Source organism: Quercus suber, unplaced genomic scaffold, assembly GCF_002906115.3.
Source record: "Quercus suber isolate HL8 unplaced genomic scaffold, Cork oak 2.0 scaffold_55, whole genome shotgun sequence".
In the NCBI taxonomy this organism is placed as follows: Eukaryota; Viridiplantae; Streptophyta; class Magnoliopsida; order Fagales; family Fagaceae; genus Quercus; species Quercus suber.
In genome coordinates, this window is record NW_027069520.1 from 1,891,034 (window position 1) to 1,910,987 (window position 19,954).

At 36.2% G+C, this 19,954-nt stretch overlaps 2 protein-coding genes across 2 annotated transcripts; both read right to left on the minus strand.

Moving 5' to 3' along the window:
- Positions 1 to 8,872: 8,872 nt before the first annotated feature.
- On the minus strand, positions 8,873 to 9,580 carry LOC136067027 (uncharacterized). Its single transcript, XM_065772247.1, has one exon. The coding sequence runs from the start codon at positions 9,578 to 9,580 to the stop codon at positions 8,873 to 8,875; it is 708 nt and encodes a 235-aa protein (XP_065628319.1).
- LOC136067028 (uncharacterized) lies at positions 9,580 to 10,110 on the minus strand. Its single transcript, XM_065772248.1, has one exon. It carries the CDS (start codon positions 10,108 to 10,110, stop codon positions 9,580 to 9,582), a length of 531 nt encoding a protein of 176 aa, XP_065628320.1.
- Positions 10,111 to 19,954: the final 9,844 nt, after the last annotated feature.

Sequence of the window (19,954 nt, forward strand, 5' to 3'; positions counted from 1 at the left end):
CTTAAAAAATTGCTCTTCCTTTATTTGTTTGTTAGTTCTTTTTTCTTTTTTCCTTTAATTATTTGTGCTTTTCTTTTTAGTTATATGATTTGTGCGGATATCAGACGGTTGGTAATGACATTTTAATAGTAGCATATAAGCATCTTTCAATTATACATGCAGTTAATGTTAGAAAATGGCTTGAAGTGATTGTACTCTTGTAGCCACTGTGGAATTGCTGATTGGAAAAGTACTATAAGCCAGTAAGTACTTGCATGTGATCGCTTCTCTCATTTGCATGCATTGTCAACACAAGTTAATATAGGAGTGGCTTTAGGTTCATACTAAGTTAAGTTTTTTCTCATAAAGTATGTGAATTTGTTGCATGGTAAAGCAAGTGAATCACGCCTACATTAAATGTGTTAGATTTGCTCCATGGTCTTTGCCGAAGTTGTTGACTTCTTTGTTGCATGGCTTTCTTGCTTGCCGACACTTTGGTATTGTTTTGCTCTATATATATGGAGCCTGTTATTCAATTGAGTGGCAAAATGAAGAGGAGGGGGGTGGTGGTGGGTGGGTGGGTTGTGCAGAGAAGAGAAAATTTTCTCTTTGGGGAGAAAACTTCTCTTTGTATTAGGTGCAACTTCAAACTTTGTACTGAGTCCCAACCCTTTGTATTGAGAGAGAGAACTTTGTATTTGTGTGAGAAAATAATTTAGGTGTATTGGGTTTGAGTTTAGTGAGAGTGTCATTACACCAATTGTATTCTCTACATTTGTTAGTGAAATTTCTTCTAGTCACCCCGTAGATATAAGCTAAAAGTTGAACCAAATAAGTTTTTGGTCTCTCTTGTGCATGCGTGTCTATTTTCTTGTCAACTTTGCTTCGTTCCTTTTTATCATTTGGTAAGGTTTTCCAAACGTTCATAATATTTTCACAATTAATTTTGTGTGGAGTGCTACCCAAAGGTTTTTCCACAACAATTTGGTAATAGAACTTCCGCTAACTATTTACAACAATTAATGATATAATTTTTTGGTATGAAATTTATGATTAAATTAATGGCGACAGTGACAAATTCCAAAATTCAATTTCAAGCGTACGAAGAAAAACGCTAATATATATAAAGAAATAATTTCATAAAAGAAATTGGAATATACTCTCGGAATTCACTAACGTAATTGTGCCATTTTTGTTAAGGTTATAGCCTTATATATATAGGTAGAGTAATCCTGATATGTTGTTCTATTCAAACATAATTTTCCTTTCTAATTTTTCCAAAAAAATATTTGGTCAGATGTAAGAATTGGGGTTTTGTTTGGGGTCTCATTTTTTTTTTTTTTTTTTTCCCTCGATTTGCAACGTATTTGACTTTAGTGGACTTTCTCGTTACCCGAATGTAGTTAGAGGAGTCGGATCTGCTATTCACGCGTACACGAATGATAAAGAGCGTCTTTGTGTTCAAGGCTCTTAGCAAATTCATAAAAAAATCTCCCAAGGTATTGTCCTCCATTTAATAGCCTTTTTAGAGTTACTACAAATGTGCGTTAATCCAACAGATTCTTGATTCTTTCATGAGCAATTATGCATCGCATATTGCATCGAGCATATATGACGTATTGGTCTCACAAAGTCAGAATTGCTTCAAGCTTCAAGCTCACTTGACTCTTGAGAGCTTTTTAAGTGGGTCCAATTATATGTAGAACGGCATTTTACCCTTCAATCCATCTCTCCTACTTTTAGTGTCTGTAATTAACTAATTACTATTCTAATGAAATTATGCCCGACAGTTATATCATATATATATATATATATATATCAAATTTTCCCCCTACATAACATGTTATTGCCATTGTTACAGAACTTTCTTATTTGTGACAATAACAAAAAATTTTGTGTAGTATTTGTAAATAGGAAATTTTGCAAGGATCTGGCACTTGTCACAATTAATGATTTTTTTCTTTTTTGGACTCAATGTTTCAAGAAACATTGCAAATAAAGTCAGATCAAATGTCACTCTTTTGATCATCAATAAATTACTAGGTCTCAATACTCTAGGCATATCTTTGGTTTGCCTTGACTTTGCACCATATGACCCGAATCCTTCTCACACTCACCCTTACAACACTAAGCATTTAGTAGTCAAAGATGGCACTTTTTTAGTTGGATTTGTCACATCCAACCCAAACAAACTCTTCACCAAAGTTCTAAATAAGGGACACTTCTTTATATTTCCAATTGGTCTCTTATTCACTTCCAATTTAACATAGGGGAGGCTAATGCTATTGCCTTTGCCAGCTTAGTAGCTAGAAACCTAAGTTGATCACCATAGAAAACATAGTATTTTGATCTAATCCTCCCATCAATTATGATATTCTCATCAAGGCCTTCCAACTAGACAAGAGTGTAGTTGATTCTCTTCAAAAATATTTTGTGCCAAACTAGAATCTAGAAAAAATATATATGTAATAGGGATGGTGAGTTGCTAGATAGTTTGAATAAAGTTCGCCTGGATTCCCTTATTGTAATATCAAACGAATATTTCTATCTCATTGTAACTATCAAATTATCAAACAAACAAAAGATAGGAGCTTTATTTTTATTTTTTTTTTTGCGAATGATAGGCCAAATTGAGGGCTCAATAGCATCTATCTATGTCAAAAAACATTCATAAAGGTAATGTTGAAGAAACATTTTTCTTTTTAATAATTTGATAGTTATAATGTGGGAGAGGGGTTTGAATCCATTTTTTTAGTGTTGCAATAATATGATTTTGGCATTCACTTCTAATGATAACTCTTTATTTTCAAAATAAAACTTCAATAAATTTTTTGTATTGGCGGGGATTGGACCCAGATTTCTTATTCAACTATTAGAAACCTTACCAGTTGAGCTAACTAGAACCCACGAAATATGAGCAAGTTTAGTATAGGAAGTGGAGACATCCAAACCCAAAGTTGGTGGTGATATTAAATTATTTCCAAGATTTATCACAATAAATTTTGTGATGTTAAAAGTGGGTCTAGATAAGAATCATAAGAATTTGTCACATCAATAGTTTGTAAAAATGTTTTAAAAAGTTTGTTCTTGTAGCATTGCTCTTTAAGAAAATTACACTTCCCCCCTAAACTATAAGATGCACACTTTACCTCCCTAAACGATACCCACATTTACCCTTACCCTCCCTAAACAATGAATGCACACTTTACTCCCTAAACTATAACCCTTTTACACTTAACTTCCTAAACAATGACAAAACACACTTATTTTCCTAAATTATTACCTATGGGATGGGGTGCAAAGTGTTACACGACTAATAGTTTATGAGGGTAAATAAGTGTTACATAAGTAATAGTTTAGGGGGGCAAGTGTTACGCAGATAATAGTTTAAGGGTTGAAGTGTGCATTCTTAGAGTTTTAGAAGGGGTAAACATAAAATGTGGTATAGTTTAGCAAGGGTAAAGTGTAATTTCCCCTTACTCCTTAAAAAAATCCATGTTAGATTATCTACTCTAAAAATTTATTTCAATACAATATTTATTCTTCTATATTTTTTTATTTTCTTTACACTCTCATTCTCTCTAGAACCCTCCCAGTCTATTTCCTTCATGCTTTCTCTCTCTCTCTCTAGAATCCTCTCACTCGCTCCCTCTCTCTCTCTCAAAGACCTAGCCCAACCCAAAATCACAAGCAAGCAGCCACCGTCAATGGAGCAACCCACAATCATCAAGCAACTAGCCACCTTAAGCCCACCTAGCCATCTTCAATGTACGTATCAACCCCACACTCATCATCAACCCACCATTAGCCCACCATTATGTCATCAAGTAACCATCATCAACCCACCATTCATTAAGCAACCAGCCTCCATTAATCCACCCATCAGCCAAACAAAATGATTAGTTCATCTATCCACCATAAAAATTTCATACCTGTAGATTAGCAACCCACCAAGCAAGATTAAGGAGTTATGGGTTCCTTTGAATTATTGGTATTTTGTTCTTGTGGTTAATTAATTGACTACATGACCCATTTGTTTGGTTTTTTTCTTTTCTTTTCTTTTCTTTGATGAATCAGGAAGTAAAAGAGGCAGGGCTAGACAAATGAAGATTGAGAGAAAATAAATAAATAAATAAAAATAAAAGGAGAGATCAAGGGAAAAAGGATCCTAATACGAAGTAAGAAAAAAAAAGAAATTAATCAATTACATATATCAGTATAAATATAGGCAATTACTATAGCTCTATTGTATATTTACAAAGCTATAGAAAAGCTTATACGGGTCAGTTTTAGAAAAAATTGTGTAAATTTTACATATTCGTCTATTATGTACTCACTGATGTGAGTGCTCTTACATACTATGCATATTGGTTAAAGAGAAGCATACCCTCTCTCAAAAATTAAAAACAAAACCACCTTATATTACATTTGCTTTCATATAGAATGACAAAGTTAGAATCCTAAAACTGTAATTTTATGACCAATTAAAGGGCATCCTTTTGATTTGCTACCCCCTCACTCCACTTGCATCAACGACCATCGTTTGAGCCATACAATAGAGCTCTCTCTCTCTCTCTCTCTCTCTCTCTCTCTCTCTCTCTCTCTCTCTCTCTCTCTCTCTCTCAAAGGGAAAACAGAGGAATCTGTTCCCGGTATCCCAGAGGCAGCCACTACAGTACACGCTCGGATTCAACGAATTCAAACTTTGCAAGTCTTTGAAGCTTGAATGGCTATCAAAGTCTGTAATTTTTGAACTCATTTGAACCTTGCATCATGTCTTAGTGAGCTTTGTAATCACAGTTAAAAGAAACTAATGAAACATACCTCACCAATTAGAGGATCCCTAACACGTTCTTTGCATTATATTTCATTTATTATGCATTTCCTTTACTGTTAAACGTTATTCAATACAAATACTTTTTTTCGTTGTTTGTAATTGTAGGAAGCTTGTTCTGTGCACAAATCTATTCTTAAATCAGCCCGTTAGCTGCGGAGAATTGATCCCAGTCCACCAAGAACCTCTCACACGGCCCAGGATCCTTGGGCCATAGTGCTAAAAAAAAAAGCACTCTCACACCAACATTCTCTGTTTGACACCAACATTCCTCAATGGTTTGCTCGCAAAGACTGGAATTATCTCCTCTCTGACCTTGATGATACATATGAAGATCTGGTGAAAGAGTTTTATGCAAATGCAATTATTGAAGGAGATGAACTTAAGTGCTGGGTTAGAGGAAAAAGTTTCTCGGTCTCTCCCGCATATCTAGTAGAGATTCTGCACATCAACAGGCCAATTCTTGGGATATCACCAGTCTATGATGATTTTCATCCGGATGAAGAATTACTTAAAGCAGCTCTTGGGGACAATCTAGAATTTTCCTCAAATGGGAATTCAGTCAGTGTTTCATCTCTTCCTCCAAAATTGAGGGTGCTCACGATCGTCATGTTTCACAACCTGTATCCCCTATCCAGCACAGGGTATATGAATCTCGGGCGTGCACTGTTTCTTCATGATCTGATTTCTGATGTTGAGATTGACATCTGTGCTCATATCTTTCATATCCTTTGCAAAACTGTTCTAAGAACAGAATCAAGAATGTGCATCCCATTTTGCTGTCTCATCTCTCGGATTCTAAAGCGGAAAGGGATCTATCCGTCTGAAAACGAAGTTCCCTGCACAAAACCATGTCCAATCAACATGCGCACATTCAACGCTAGTATTGGTCATAGCAAGAAGGGAATCAAAACAGAAGCTTCCACGTCCCACAGAGGCTCGCGCTCCAGTTCACTCCCCGCTGACGAGAAACTAGACTCTATTGTAGCTTCTGTTCATGAGCTGAGTTCAAAGATGTCCAATTTTACTTCTATCTTGCATCATCTCAACTCTCGATGGGATACGAAGTTTACTTAGATTCAAACTCAATTGGATGAAATCCAAAGAAAGCTCAAAGATAATGACGACTAGCTATTCTTTGACAAAAAGGGGGAGATGCTGTTGGCAGGGGGAGAGCTTAACGAAAGGGGGAGATTTCAGCTAACAGATTTTTGTTTACTGTTTTTGTTTATCTTTAGTTTTTATCACTGTTCTGTATCCAACTTATTTCCTTCAGCACTTATATAGTATGATGTTATTCAGCTTTAAGCATTGTTTGTTTGTGTTTTGTACCCATTGATACTTTTGTAAGCTTTGAGGGTTGATTTCTTGTTCTTATGCACTGATTGTAGGCTTGTATGGTTTGTGCCATGTATTTGCAAAAACTTTACATATGCAGCCTTTGTGCTTTGTGTTTTGGTACTTGTTAATGCTTTGCATTACCTTAAGTACAACACTCTTGTGCCCTACGGACAACACACGATGTGTTATCAAAGAGGAAACTGAAGTCCTCGGCATAAAACCTCTCTGCCGCCCTCCAAGCGGTGATAAAATCCACTAAAGAATATAGTTAGGATACATGAATAGCAGAAGACCCTCCAAGCCTAATCTACCCAAGTACCTAAGCCCTCCAAGCTTCTTGCTCCAACGAGGTTACGCCGAAACTATTTCTTCTTTAGCTTGCCGGATTCTGCTACTTAACCATAGCATCAACCAATGTATATTGGTTTCCTTCCAAACTGCTTCCCAAAGCACCAAATGAGCCTTCTCACAGATGTGGGTGTGGTGAGATAAGGGTTGGTAAATGACCTCTCAAAGGTATGACAATGGAGAGGAAGAGAGTAGAGGAATTTGTAGAGTCTCTTTTAGATGAAGATTGGGGATGAATCAATCTTATATTTCTCTAGGGTTTTCTCTCACAAAATTCTCTCTAGAAACTCTCACAATATGATGGGTATAAGGGTGTATATATAGTAGGTGAGAAGGGAATGCCAAAACGTCAGTTTTTGTCAAACAGGGCAAGTTGGCGACTTGATTTCACGGCTTGGCCAAGTCGTGAAATCAAGTCGTGACGTAACGGTCTGGCCAGACTAGAACTTTTGTCCTGTAGCGTGACAGCTGGCGCAACCTTCAGCTTTTTAGTGTGCCTCTCACATGCCTGCCTTTCGCGGCTTACCAGTCGCGAACTACCCGCGAGTTCTAGCCGTGAGACTCTGTTTTTCTTGCACACTCTTGAGCTTTTCTTTACATCTTCTCACACACTACCCTTACAATTTTCCCACCTAAATACAGGGTTTCTAAGTGCTAAATTACAAGCAAATTGGTCACGGAATAAAGCCAATTAAATGGTTGATTAGATTCAACCTTACAATCTCTCCCTTTGGCTATTCTGTGACAAAACCCTACAACAGACTCTAGACTTAAACGTGAGTTGGGAACAGTTGGAAAACTCACTCACACCTAACTCTAGATTCTGTAAAGCTCTTGAACATATGAATAAGTAACTCCTGAAACACAATAACATAGCAATATCATTGTATGCAGAAAACTTAATATGCATATGGAGCAAAATAAGCATGATCAAGCAAAAATGAACACAAGCACAAAAGCAGTAATTCATGGCAAGATCAATACCAGTAGTAACTAAGCAAAAGTGATTACTATGTTCATTCACACAAGGAATGAACATCCGGACATGCAAAAATGATAAACTCAATTGAAGAGTATCATTTGCAAGTCCAACACTCACCAATGCATACAAACATATATGCATCTAGAACAATCCTACAAGGGCACAAAGTGTTTGTACTTAGGTAATGNTTTCCTCTTCGATAACACATCGTGTGTTGTCCGTGTGTTTGCATCTCTCTTTCCTTTATCTTTGCCTTATATTTACTGTTGTGGATGTGTTTATATTTGACTTAGATTGTTTTATCAATTCTGTTATAAGCTTGTTATCATATTCCGCACATTGATTGTTTGATATAAAGCTTGAATTGGTATTTTGTTTTTGGGGGTCTAAACGTTCAAGGGTGTTTCATACCCATATTGGACTTTCATTATTATTATTATTATTATTATTATTATTATTATTGTTATTGTTAAAAGGTAAACTAAAAATTTTCCTAAATACAACGTGTAAAATCTCAACCTTAACAAAGTGGATTTGATCTTTATTTTATTTTTATTTATTTTTTACTTTTGTTTATGCAAGCAAGAAAGAGACGCATAAGATGTTTTTTTATAGAAAATTATTAAGTATTTTCAGAGTACCATAAATACATATTCCTTCTTATCATATAAATAGTCAATCTTATCATAAATTTAATTAATGAGATATCACATTTATAACACTCCAAAAATAAACAATAATGTCCGGTCTTTTACCAATGCTCAAAGGGTACCAACTACCAAGCTTGGCAAATCCCTAGCAGTTTCAAGAATTGGATAATCCATATTGAATATCCATGTTGACCGAGGGAATGACTGTTCTCCACATGAATTGAGATGTTTACAAGAAGAATTAGAAGCCAAGAATTTTAATTATGACCTTATCATTTAATCTCTATACCTTCAATATTTATAAAAGTGAAGATTTGAAGTTTAAATTATCGAGATTAAGGTTATTTAAGACTTATTTATTTTATCATCTCAAATTCACATTTTTATATTTTAGATAATATTACACATTTTTTCACGCACTTTTTCACCTATATGTTTCTAAAAACTATAAATTATGTTACTTAATCTACTCTACCAAACACCGTTTAGAGGAGGAAAAAAACTACAATCAACCATGAATGATTTGCCTTTTTTTAATCTAATTTTACAATTTGAATGATGAAGCCATAAAGATTCAACAAAAACTGGAAAAAAAATTTGTTCTACATTTATTAAAACTTGTACATGACGGAAAACAAGAAGCAAAAATAGAAAAATTTACCTACAAAAATCTACAATTTTGTATGAAGAATTGGGGGAAAAAAATATAGAAGCAAAACCTTAACAAGAATGTTTACATTATCTCACAGTGGAAGCAACAGTGTGAGCCCACAATCTTAGAGTGTCTTTCATGCGAGTCTCATTGTTCAAAGCAGGAAATGGATCCCTTAAATTCATCAATGGGTTTTCTCTCTTTCTCCTATCTAAAACCTCCCAAGCTTCAGAAAGATAAGGCCTTGGAATTGTAGACTCATCCACTGCCTCTTCTTCATCATCTTTCTTTCCCAATCTATGCAAACCAGGAATGACTGAAGCCAAGCTTGAATTCCTATCTTCTTCAGAAAAAACAAAACCCAAATCCATAAACCCTTTTAGCTCTTCAAATTCAAGGTCTGATAAGCTCTTGCTTTCACCACTTTTCCTCCTACTAGCACTTCTTTTAACCTTCTTTTTGGACGATAATACTCCAAAATCTCTCTGTTTTGGTGTCTCTGATTCCGTGACCTCTTTTCCTGAAAGGTTGGTATCAAGCTTTGGAGTGAGGATGACCGAGTTGGGAGATAGAGAGCCATATCTGAAGCTTGTGTTGGAGTTCAATTGGTCACTCATGGACCTAGTATGGAGGGAAGAGATGCGTGAAATCTCCGGTTCTGATGGTTTTTCTTGAATTTCGTTTTCTGGGTTTGCTTCAAAACTTGATGGCTTTGTTAGATTTGGTTGTTTTGTGAAGATTTGACCCTCGAACCAGCAATAATCAAAGAGCTTCATGAGTTCCTCTGCGTTCATCAATGGCTGCTGGCCTGCTGAGATATGTTTGGGTTTTCTAATTGTTGAATGACTGAAGCCAAGCTTGAATTCCTATCTTCTTCAGAAAAAACAAAACCCAAATCCATAAACCCTTTTAGCTCTTCAAATTCAAGGTCTGATAAGCTCTTGCTTTCACCACTTTTCCTCCTACTAGCACTTCTTTTAACCTTCTTTTTGGACGATAATACTCCAAAATCTCTCTGTTTTGGTGTCTCTGATTCCGTGACCTCTTTTCCTGAAAGGTTGGTATCAAGCTTTGGAGTGAGGATGACCGAGTTGGGAGATAGAGAGCCATATCTGAAGCTTGTGTTGGAGTTCAATTGGTCACTCATGGACCTAGTATGGAGGGAAGAGATGCGTGAAATCTCCGGTTCTGATGGTTTTTCTTGAATTTCGTTTTCTGGGTTTGCTTCAAAACTTGATGGCTTTGTTAGATTTGGTTGTTTTGTGAAGATTTGACCCTCGAACCAGCAATAATCAAAGAGCTTCATGAGTTCCTCTGCGTTCATCAATGGCTGCTGGCCTGCTGAGATATGTTTGGGTTTTCTAATTGTATAATGTGTATGATGAGAGGCTGGAGCATTTACGCTTGATATATACTCAATTTTATCACGGAATTGACCTTTATGTTGTAGAATATTACTCCGAAAAAGTCCAAATACTTCAACTGGCTCTGAACACGTTTTTCATTTGGGTTACGTTTTTTAAATAATTTTTTATGATGAGTAAGTTTCTTAACGGCCTTGCACTACTTTTTTTTAGTTTTATTTAATATAGTGTGTTGTTTTTTCCAGGAAAGAAAAGTGATGTGTACGCGTTGGCTTTAATATGAAGTGGTCAAGCAATTGAATTACTCTTACACTAATCCATGTTTTGCCACACGCAAAGACATTCCTGATTATTATTATTATTATTATTTTTTGGTAAAAAGTATATTATATAAACAAGAAAACTGGTGGGCCATAAAGGCAATACAAATTGCGTTACATCCCAACACAAACCAATAAAGTTATACATCAAAAATAAAGATAAAAAGGTAATTCCACACGAAGAATAGAATAAGGAAATTTTGTTGTAGGTAGCAACGTTGTTAAACTAGGGCCGGACTGTGCAGTCTGACAGGGTTAACCGGAAACCGTTCGTCAAGAGTGCTCTTTAAACTCCTAGAACCAGCCTATGCAAGAAAGTCAATAAACCGTGCCAACCGTGGTTGAACTTTTCGAGTTTCAAAACCGTAAACGATTCTTACAAATCAGATCGTTAAAGGTTTTTTTTTTTTGAAAAATTTTTGGTACTTACAGGCTTACAAGCCATTGTTGAGATCGCACCTCCATCTTCCTGTTCTTCTTCTATGTCTTGCTCGCACTCTTTTGACTTTCTCCCTCTGTGTTTTTTACGATACTATTTCTGCATTTTTTTCCACTAGAGTCATCTTTTTTGGTAAATGGTGTCTCCTCTTTTGTATTTAACCCATTTTTAAATAGGAGGGCAACCTAGCTAGATTTTTTGAATTGTATTTTAATGGTGTATGTCTTGTCCACGGGCTCAAGCTAGCTGATCAGCCTATTCTAGCCCATGGACCCTTTTATACCTATATTACTTTTTCTTTTAATAAAATGATTCTACTTGTTTCAGTTAAAAAAAAAAAAAGGGTGGGCATCCTATAGAATTCCTCCCTTTTTTTTCTTTTTCTTTTTTTTCATAAATAGTGAACTATTCAAATGGGTTTGGGCATAAATCGTTTTTTGATTGAGTTGTCAAATAGGCTTGGCTATGGGCAGACAGACCAATTTCTACCTTAACCATTTTATGGGTCTCATAAAATTAAAAATAAAAATTATTGAGTACCCAAATGAGATTTTTCATGACTTAAGGGCTCTAACAAAAATGTTAAGTGTATATATATATAATTATTTATCCTTATTTTAGCTAGAACTTCAATTTTTACTAATTTAATATATATATTTTTATTTTTTAAATAATTATTAAATTAATTATGACATCATCCCGATTCAACCTCGGTTTAACTTCAGTTCAACTTCAAAAATCTTGAACCTTTTCTTTTTACAATTCATTGAACCGTCCGAATTTCAAAACTATGATAAGTAAACAGCCATCTTGCAAGGAAATCAGCATAAAGTTGGCCTCTCTAAAACAGTGATTAATCTTTTACTGGGGAATTTGGTTCAACAGGTTTTGTAATCATCAACAATAAGTGCATATTTAGCTTTTGAGAGATCATTATTGGTGAGGAAGCTAACAACATAGCTGACATTACTGATTATTATTGCTTTGAGACACAATATATAAATATATTTATATATATATATATAATAATTTTTTATACGGATTGGAATAAAATTACTTTTCTCTACGTTCAGTATGGACTCTACTTCACGCATACATATTACACAGCAAAATATGTTAGCAGTGGTAACAAATATCGTGTAGAGTTCACCTTTAAAATTATTTTTATTATGAATTTATCACCTTTAAAATTATTGCGTCAATAATAAACTCATTATTAGTGTGAACTGTGGACTGTAGAGTTTACTAGATGAACCCAGACGGTGCCCACCGTTCTTGATGGCAGCCATGAATGTGCATTTTTTGTGTCAAATCCAAAGACGTTGATTTGTTACCTACATATCCTATCGTGTTAGAGAACTGTACCAGACAATTATGTGGCTAAGATTGTGATGGACCAACGATGTTTTTGACTGGTCGATTGTTTCTAAATTACACTAAATTGTAAATACACCTACCTAAATTATTAGGTAGGTAAACTATCTTTTTCGAATTCATTAAAAATTGTGACATATGACAATTAATAAAATTATTCATTAGTTCTAATTATGTAATTTATTTAAATAATTTTAAAAAAAGTAATTTATTTAAATAATATAATTTTTTTTTTTATGAATGTCTCCGCGTTTTTGGGGTCTATAGCCGCGTTTTTCAAACGCGGCTATAGACCCAGATTTTTGTAGTGATAAAGTGAAAGTTGAATCTTCACTCATTAAATGCATCTTAATAGTTTACTAATTAAAAACATCTTATACCTGGTAACTCTTTCCGAACATTAATGTATATGCGTGAACTCTTTAAAAATAATAATAATAATAATAATAATAAAAAAGGTACAAATTGAGCACCACAATCATTATTTTTGATGCAGCATTCTTTAATCAAGAAATGTTTGGAGGGTCAATAAAGCCTCCTGTAAAGTTGTTATTTACAATTATGTATTTTGTTAACTTTTATTCCGTGTCAAATTTGATTGTAATTATTATCAATCGTTTATACCCTGTATATATTGTGAGATTTGTTGTAAGGGTTGTGTGATAGAGAGAGAGTGTGAAGACTTAAGCATTTGGAGGCTGAAGAATTCTCGTGGGTATGTCGCGACCTAGCTTCCCGCGAAGTGAAACATGTGCCCTGCACATGATGGAATGCGAAGAGTCAGGCCAGGTGGAGACAGCTGTGTCTCGCGAATATCTAGCGGGTAAGGCCTTCCCGCGAGACACCCATGAGGCTATCTGTTCGGCCAGCCTGTATTGAATAACTCACACTTTCTGTGTCTATCCTATATATACCCTCTTTACTCACAATTGTTGAGGTAGGCTTTAGAGAGAAAACCCTAGCCAAACACATTGAGAATTAGAGATTGTCATCCTCACCTTTCTCTATACACTTGCTTGTAGTATTTTCTCAACTCTTCCTTTTCCATTTCCATACCATTGAGAGGTTAATAGCCCAAACACTTACCACACCCTTTGAGAGTGTTAAGTGACGTTTTGGTGCTGCTAGGAAGTATTGGAAGAAGCCTGGAATGGCAAATGCAACATGCAGCTTGTTGCGAGATCCAAAGGGCTAGACAAGACACGGTTCCGAGAAGTGTTGCTGGAGTAGGAGCTTGGAGAGCTTAGATGCATCGGGTAGATTAGGCTTGGAGGGTGTCTTGCTAACCCATGTATCCCAACTGATTGTCTAGTAAATCAATTTTCGCTTGGAAGGCGACGGAGAGATTTTTCGCCAAGTTCTTCAGTTTCCTCTTCGAAAACATGTCTCGGTGTTTTCTGTGTTTGCATCTTTCTTCCCTACTCTTTTATATTCCATTATACTACTGTGTTGCTTAGTTTATGGATTAGAGTAGTTTATGCGTTCATCCGCTCTCATTTACACTATTCCGCACTTAGTATTAAGTTAGTGTAAAATTCATCGAGCTGTATTTTTAATTGGGGGGTCTAAATTGCTCTTGTGTTTTTAACACATTTTTGAGTTTTCAATTGGTATCAGAGCAGGTACACTTGTTTTGGTTTCATTACTTAAGTGTGATCCTTGACCCCGTATGTGTGTTTTACCATGGATAATGTTTTGTATGCTTCTATGGATATTGTTGATTGTAATATGCCATGTGTTTGTGAAAATGTCTCTATGAGTGATAGTCATCATGATTGTGATGTTATGTTACATAAATCATTGGGTGTTGTTGATATTCCTAACATTAAGCTCTTGAAGAAAAATTCTAAGAAGTTTCAAAAGAATTTAAGTAAGTTATTTTGTGAAAATGATGATTTGATTGCTAAGCTCAATGAATCCATCAAATTGGTTGAAAAATATAAGAAACTTGCTGAAAATTCTCTTGAAAAGCTGAAAGAGTTTAAATGTTTAAATATGAACTTGGATGCTAAACTTGTTTTGTCTAACAAACTTGTTGATGATCTTAAATATGAAAATGAATATCTTAAGATGCATGCCAAGTGTTTGATTGCTGAACCTATTGTTAAAAAGAATGAAAATATATGTTGCAATCATGTTGTGTACTGAAAACATGCGTACTTATTTTTCTTTGTTTTCTCTGCCATAAAATATACTGTATTTGCTAAATTCAAAGGCCCTTACTTATACCTCATCTGTGATAGGTAAAAACTCACAAATACCTTATTTATTATATATAGATGACCTCATAAATATTTTATTTGTGATAGGTAAGGACTCTTAAAAAAACATTTAATTTGTGATAAGGTAATGGCTCACAAATACCTTATTTATACTAGCAGGATGTACTTACAAATACATGATTAATGAGAATGAAAAAAACTGTTAGAAATGCCTTAGTTGTGAGGGCTATGTTTCCTCTCAAAAAATTTTCATTATAAATGTTGGGTTTAGATCCCTGTCAAAGCAATTTCTTTTTCTTTCTTTTTTTCTTTTTTTTTTTTTTTTTTTTTTTTTTTTTTTTTTTTTTTTTTTTTTTTGAGAATACCCTATCAAAGTAGTTAATAACTAGTTTTCAGGTCAAATTTTAATTATATTTATTATGAACGACCTTAGGTTAATGTAACAATCATCAATATCATGCACAACCGAATAGTAAATAAGACAAGATATGATGATCTAGAAAAATTGAGAAAACAAACTGTTTCACAGTAAAAAAAACTTGGGAGACTTGACCTACAATCCCTAAGAAACAAATTCACTATCAGATGAAAGTTTACAGATCGAATAGCCCTATTCTTCATAAACTTAATTACAATTACCAAACTGAGCTATAAGTTCACAAATATTACATGGCGGTCCATTACAATATGATGTTATGAACAATAATAAGTGGTCACATTTTTTGTCATTTAAGACTTTATTTGGCATGTTTGAATAATTGTGAGGAAATTGTACCCTTACGAATTATTTATTTATTTACTAGATTTACCTTTGAGATATCTTCATCACAACTAGTGTGCACAATATCTTAAACCATGATAGTTTATAGGCAATAACTCTTTTATCTATATTGTACCATCTGAGGGTTCTACTCTCATAGAGGAGAAATTGAATTTTGTGCCTTCAGAGGTCACAAACTAACTATACTCAATATTTTTAAGTTCTAAGATTTAACATGTTCTTAATTTAGGAAACCACTACATCAAAGCGTATATCTTACACTACTTAGCACATATTAATCATATTTTGCCGCATTTGAAATCTTTTTATTAACAATAAACACAATTCACTAATTACAATATTATTTGTTTATTTGTTTTATTTCATATTATGCACCGCCCAAAAACTAGTTGTCCGAGCAATATCTCTTTTCATATGCTTAAGAACCCTTGCCCTTGCATGTATCATCAGGTCATTCCCACTCGAATAATTTCTACTTTAATCTCAAAGATTAATTATCACAGTTAATTCTTAATTAAAATTTAACGTAATAAAGCACTAACTAATTTTATTTGTTCTTATTTAAGCATTTGTTATATTTCATAATACTATCCTCATTCATTTCTTTTAGAAAATTTAGACCCCACTTAAATTAATTAGTAACCCAAGTAGATCAATTAAACCAGATCCATCTAATCCGAATGCACACAATTAGTTTTGGAGGCAATTGTGGTCGCTGATTGTTAGGAGCTTTACATGTTGCTGATGATGGCATGAGGAATTGGAGTGCTTGGACAACATCAGGCCAGTCACATGGCTCAATATTTTCTCAATACACCAATGGTTCCTCATGCCTATCTAGTGAAGCTCCTAATTGCTCATTGAGGGGGACAAGCCCAGTCTCCTTGCTGGATTCATAATGAAGAGCATGATGAGGGGCAGCATGTGGAGGCACTTTGCTCTATATGATGCCTCAAGGCCATGGTGGAGGAGGAACATAGTGGGCAGAGACGGATTTTGATGTTGGGCAGCAGCAGGTGGTGCTGACCCGATGTGATGATGCATGGCATTAGTGGCTTGGTTAATGGTTGCTTTGTGTGTGGGCTTGGTGGCTTGAATGCAAGGCAGTGTTGGGCTGCTGTGATTATGATATGCTGTGCAAGGCATTGGGCTAGTTGGTGCTGGCAGAATGCATGGACTTGAGTGAGTGGGCTGATGGCAGTAACTTGGTATGTTGTATATGGACATGTGATGTAGGCTGTGATGCTGATGAGAAGGGCTTGGGCAGGGGGCCAAGCCTTCTAAAACGTGATGGAACAATTGGTTTGGGTTGATGAAGCATGGGCAGAGGCCCTATGATGATGTGTTGATACATGGGCTGGCATGTGCAGAGTGTGCAGCAGCAGTTGTTGGCAGTTATCAAGTAGTTCCTGGCTTTCTGGATGATCAGACCTGCTATTTAGGGGTTAGAAACGTGGAAAGCAAACCAAAACAGCATCAGACAGAGGTGTTCTAAGTCAGACCACATGTGGCAGCAAGTCCTGGATAGGGGTAGTTACTTAGCAGTAACTACTGTGACAGTTTATTCTATATATTTATCCTAGGCTATTGGGGCTGTCAATGGCAGGGAGTGTATATTTTGCTTAGAGAATTTTGTGTGTATTCTCTAGAGTTCCTTTGTACTTGATATTAAGTAATAAAGGTTGGGGTTGGTGCCCTGTAAATACTGTGTGTGCTGTGTGTGTGAATTTCCTTAATAATTATGTTCTAAGTGATTGCTGCAGTGTGTGTGTGTGTGGAGTGTTGGCTAAGACTAAGTCAGGGGCTTAGTGCCATTACAGGCAGAAAATTTAAAAGAAAATTTTGACCCTGTGACAATTGGTATCAGAGTCAGGTTATAATCTCTTCGGACACCAAGGCAAGGGTGACTGTCTTGGAAACCATAGTTGGAGTTGCTGCAGAGGGAGAACAAATTTCTGTGTGTGACAGACTTGATACTGTCTCTGTAGAAACAACTATAGTGCGGAATGATCTTACAGAACAGAGGAAATTGGTGTTAAATTAGGTTAAAGAGTTGGCAGCTATAATGGATGCCCAGAACTAGGCAGCAAGGGAGACCCAACGCCAACTTGAAATAGAAATTGCTCTGTTGAAGAGAGCCGTGAGTGGCCTGCCTAGGGACGGGGAAGTGGCCACCAAAGTAAAGGTTCCTGAACCAAAGCCCTTTAATGGTGCTAGGAATGCCAAGGATTTGGAGAATTTCCTGTGGGATATGGAGCAGTATGTCAAGGCTGCTAGGGTACCTAGTCAAGAGATGGTAACGATTACTAGCATGTATCTTTTATGGGATGCCAAGTTATGGTGGAGAACCCGTTTGGAAGATGATGCAGATGCTGGTAGATGGAAAATTGACTCGTGAGAAGCCTTAAAGAAGGAATTGAAGGACCAGTTCTTGCCAACCAATACTGCTTGGGTTGCAAGAGATGCCTTGAAGAAGTTGAAGCAGACTGGTACAGTGAGAGAATATGTCAAGACGTTCAGTTCTTTGATGTTGGATATCAAGAACATGTCAGAGGAGGACAAACTGTTCAACTTTATGTCTGACTTACAACCTTGGGCACAGTTGGAATTAAAGAGGCAGGCAGTGCATAATCTGCCTTCTGCTATGTCTGCTACAGATGCCTTAGTGGACTACAAGTTCAATAAGCCCAGTGGGGAAGAGGAAAAACGTAAGTCCAAGGACAAAGGCAGAGACAAGCAGAAGAAAGATGGCAAGAAGAAGGATAAGCAGAAGAAAACGTGGGGTAATAAGAACAAGGGAGAGAGTTCTACCTCTCAACTAAGCAAAGAATAGCCCAAGCTTAATGCTGGCTACTTCATTTGCAATGGCCCTTATCGTGTAAGAGACTATCCAAAGCGTGAGAAGCTTAATGCCATGGTCGCTGAAGATGGTAGTGGGCAGTTTGATGAAGAAGTTCCCAGCAGAGTGAACCCTTTGCAATTGCTGAATGCACTACATGCAGGAGGTACTTCTAGGGGTTTGTCTTATGTTCAAGTCGAGATGAACAAGAATGGGGCTGAGGGTATGCTTGATTTTAGTGCTACCCACAATTTTGTTGCTGATCAGATGGTTCAAAGGCTTGGTCTGAAAGTGAGTAAGTGTCCAAGTAAGATCAAGGTTGTAAACTCAGAAGCAAAACCTGTGTTGGGAATTGCTTATGGAGTGAAGATTAAGGTGGGTGAGTGGACAGGAAAGGTGAATTTCCTAGTTATGGAATTAGATGATTTCGATGTAATTCTGGGTGATAAGTTCCTAGTGGCTGCTAAGGTTGCATTGCTGCCATTCCTTGGAGTATTGTTAATACTTGATGAGAAGTAGCCATGCTATATTCCTGTGAGGCGTGGGGCAGGAAATAGCAAGACAAGCAAGGGAAAAGAACCAATGGTTTCAGCTATGCAGTTGAGCATGGGCTGAAGAAGGGTGAGACAACTTACTTGGCTACATTGATTGAAGTGAAGCAAGACAAGTATGTCGAAGTTCCAGATGCTGTGGCTAGACTTTTAGGGGAGTTTGCTAATGTGATGCCTTCAGAACTGCCCAAGACCCTTCCACCAAGGCGTTTTGTTGATCATAGGATCGAGTTGGTTCCAGGATCAAAACCTCCTTTTAAGGCCCCGTACAGAATGTTCCCAATGGAGTTGGCTGAAATGAGGAAGCAGTTGACAGAACTGCTAGATGTAGGCTATATTCAGCCCTCCAAGGCCCCTTATAGTGCTCCTGTTTTGTTCTAGAAGAAACAAGATGGTTTATTGCAGAAATGTGTTGATTATAGAGCCTTGAACAAAGTGACTATGAAAAATAAATATCCAGTCCCTTTGATTCAAGACCTCTTTGACAGATTGAGCAAAGCTGTTTACTTCACAAAGTTGGACTTGAGATCAGGCTATTGGCAAGTGAGGATTGCTGAAGGGGATGAGCCTAAGACTACTTGTGTGACCCAGTATGGTTCTTATGAGTTTTTAGTTATGTCTTTTGGTTTAACGAATGCACCTGCTACATTCTATAATTTGATGAATGATGTCTTTTATGAGTATGTGGATCACTTTGTTGTTGTGTATTTGGATGACATAGTGATATATAGTGAGTCCTTGGAGGATCACTTGGAACACCTTGGGAAGGTGCTGTCTAAATTGAGAGAACATCAATTGTTTGTTAAGAAAGAGAAGTGTGAGTTTGCCCAAAAAAAGATTTTGTTTTTAGGGCATAAGGTCAGCAAAGGTGTGGTTATGATGGATGAGAGGAAGGTGCAGGCTATCCTTGATTGGCCTCCACCAAGTAAGGTTGTTGAGTTGCGGTCTTTCCTTGGATTAGCTAACTATTACAGGAAGTTTATTCAAGGGTATTCAAAGAAGATGAACGGTTTTTAGACCCCTTAAACACACAGATTGCGTAGCCTAGATTAATTAGCCAAGTTGTTACTTAGTCAAATTAAGCAATTCTAGGTTAAAACAATCCAAACAATCATATCCAGAATATAAAGCAGCGGAAAATAAATAACACAAGATATGATCACCCAGGAAACCACTCGGTAAAAACCTGGGGAGGATTTGACCCACCGATCCTCAAGGCTAACCTGAATTCACTATGAAAGAATTGAAGTTCGTACAAAAGGACTACAAGCTCCCCGC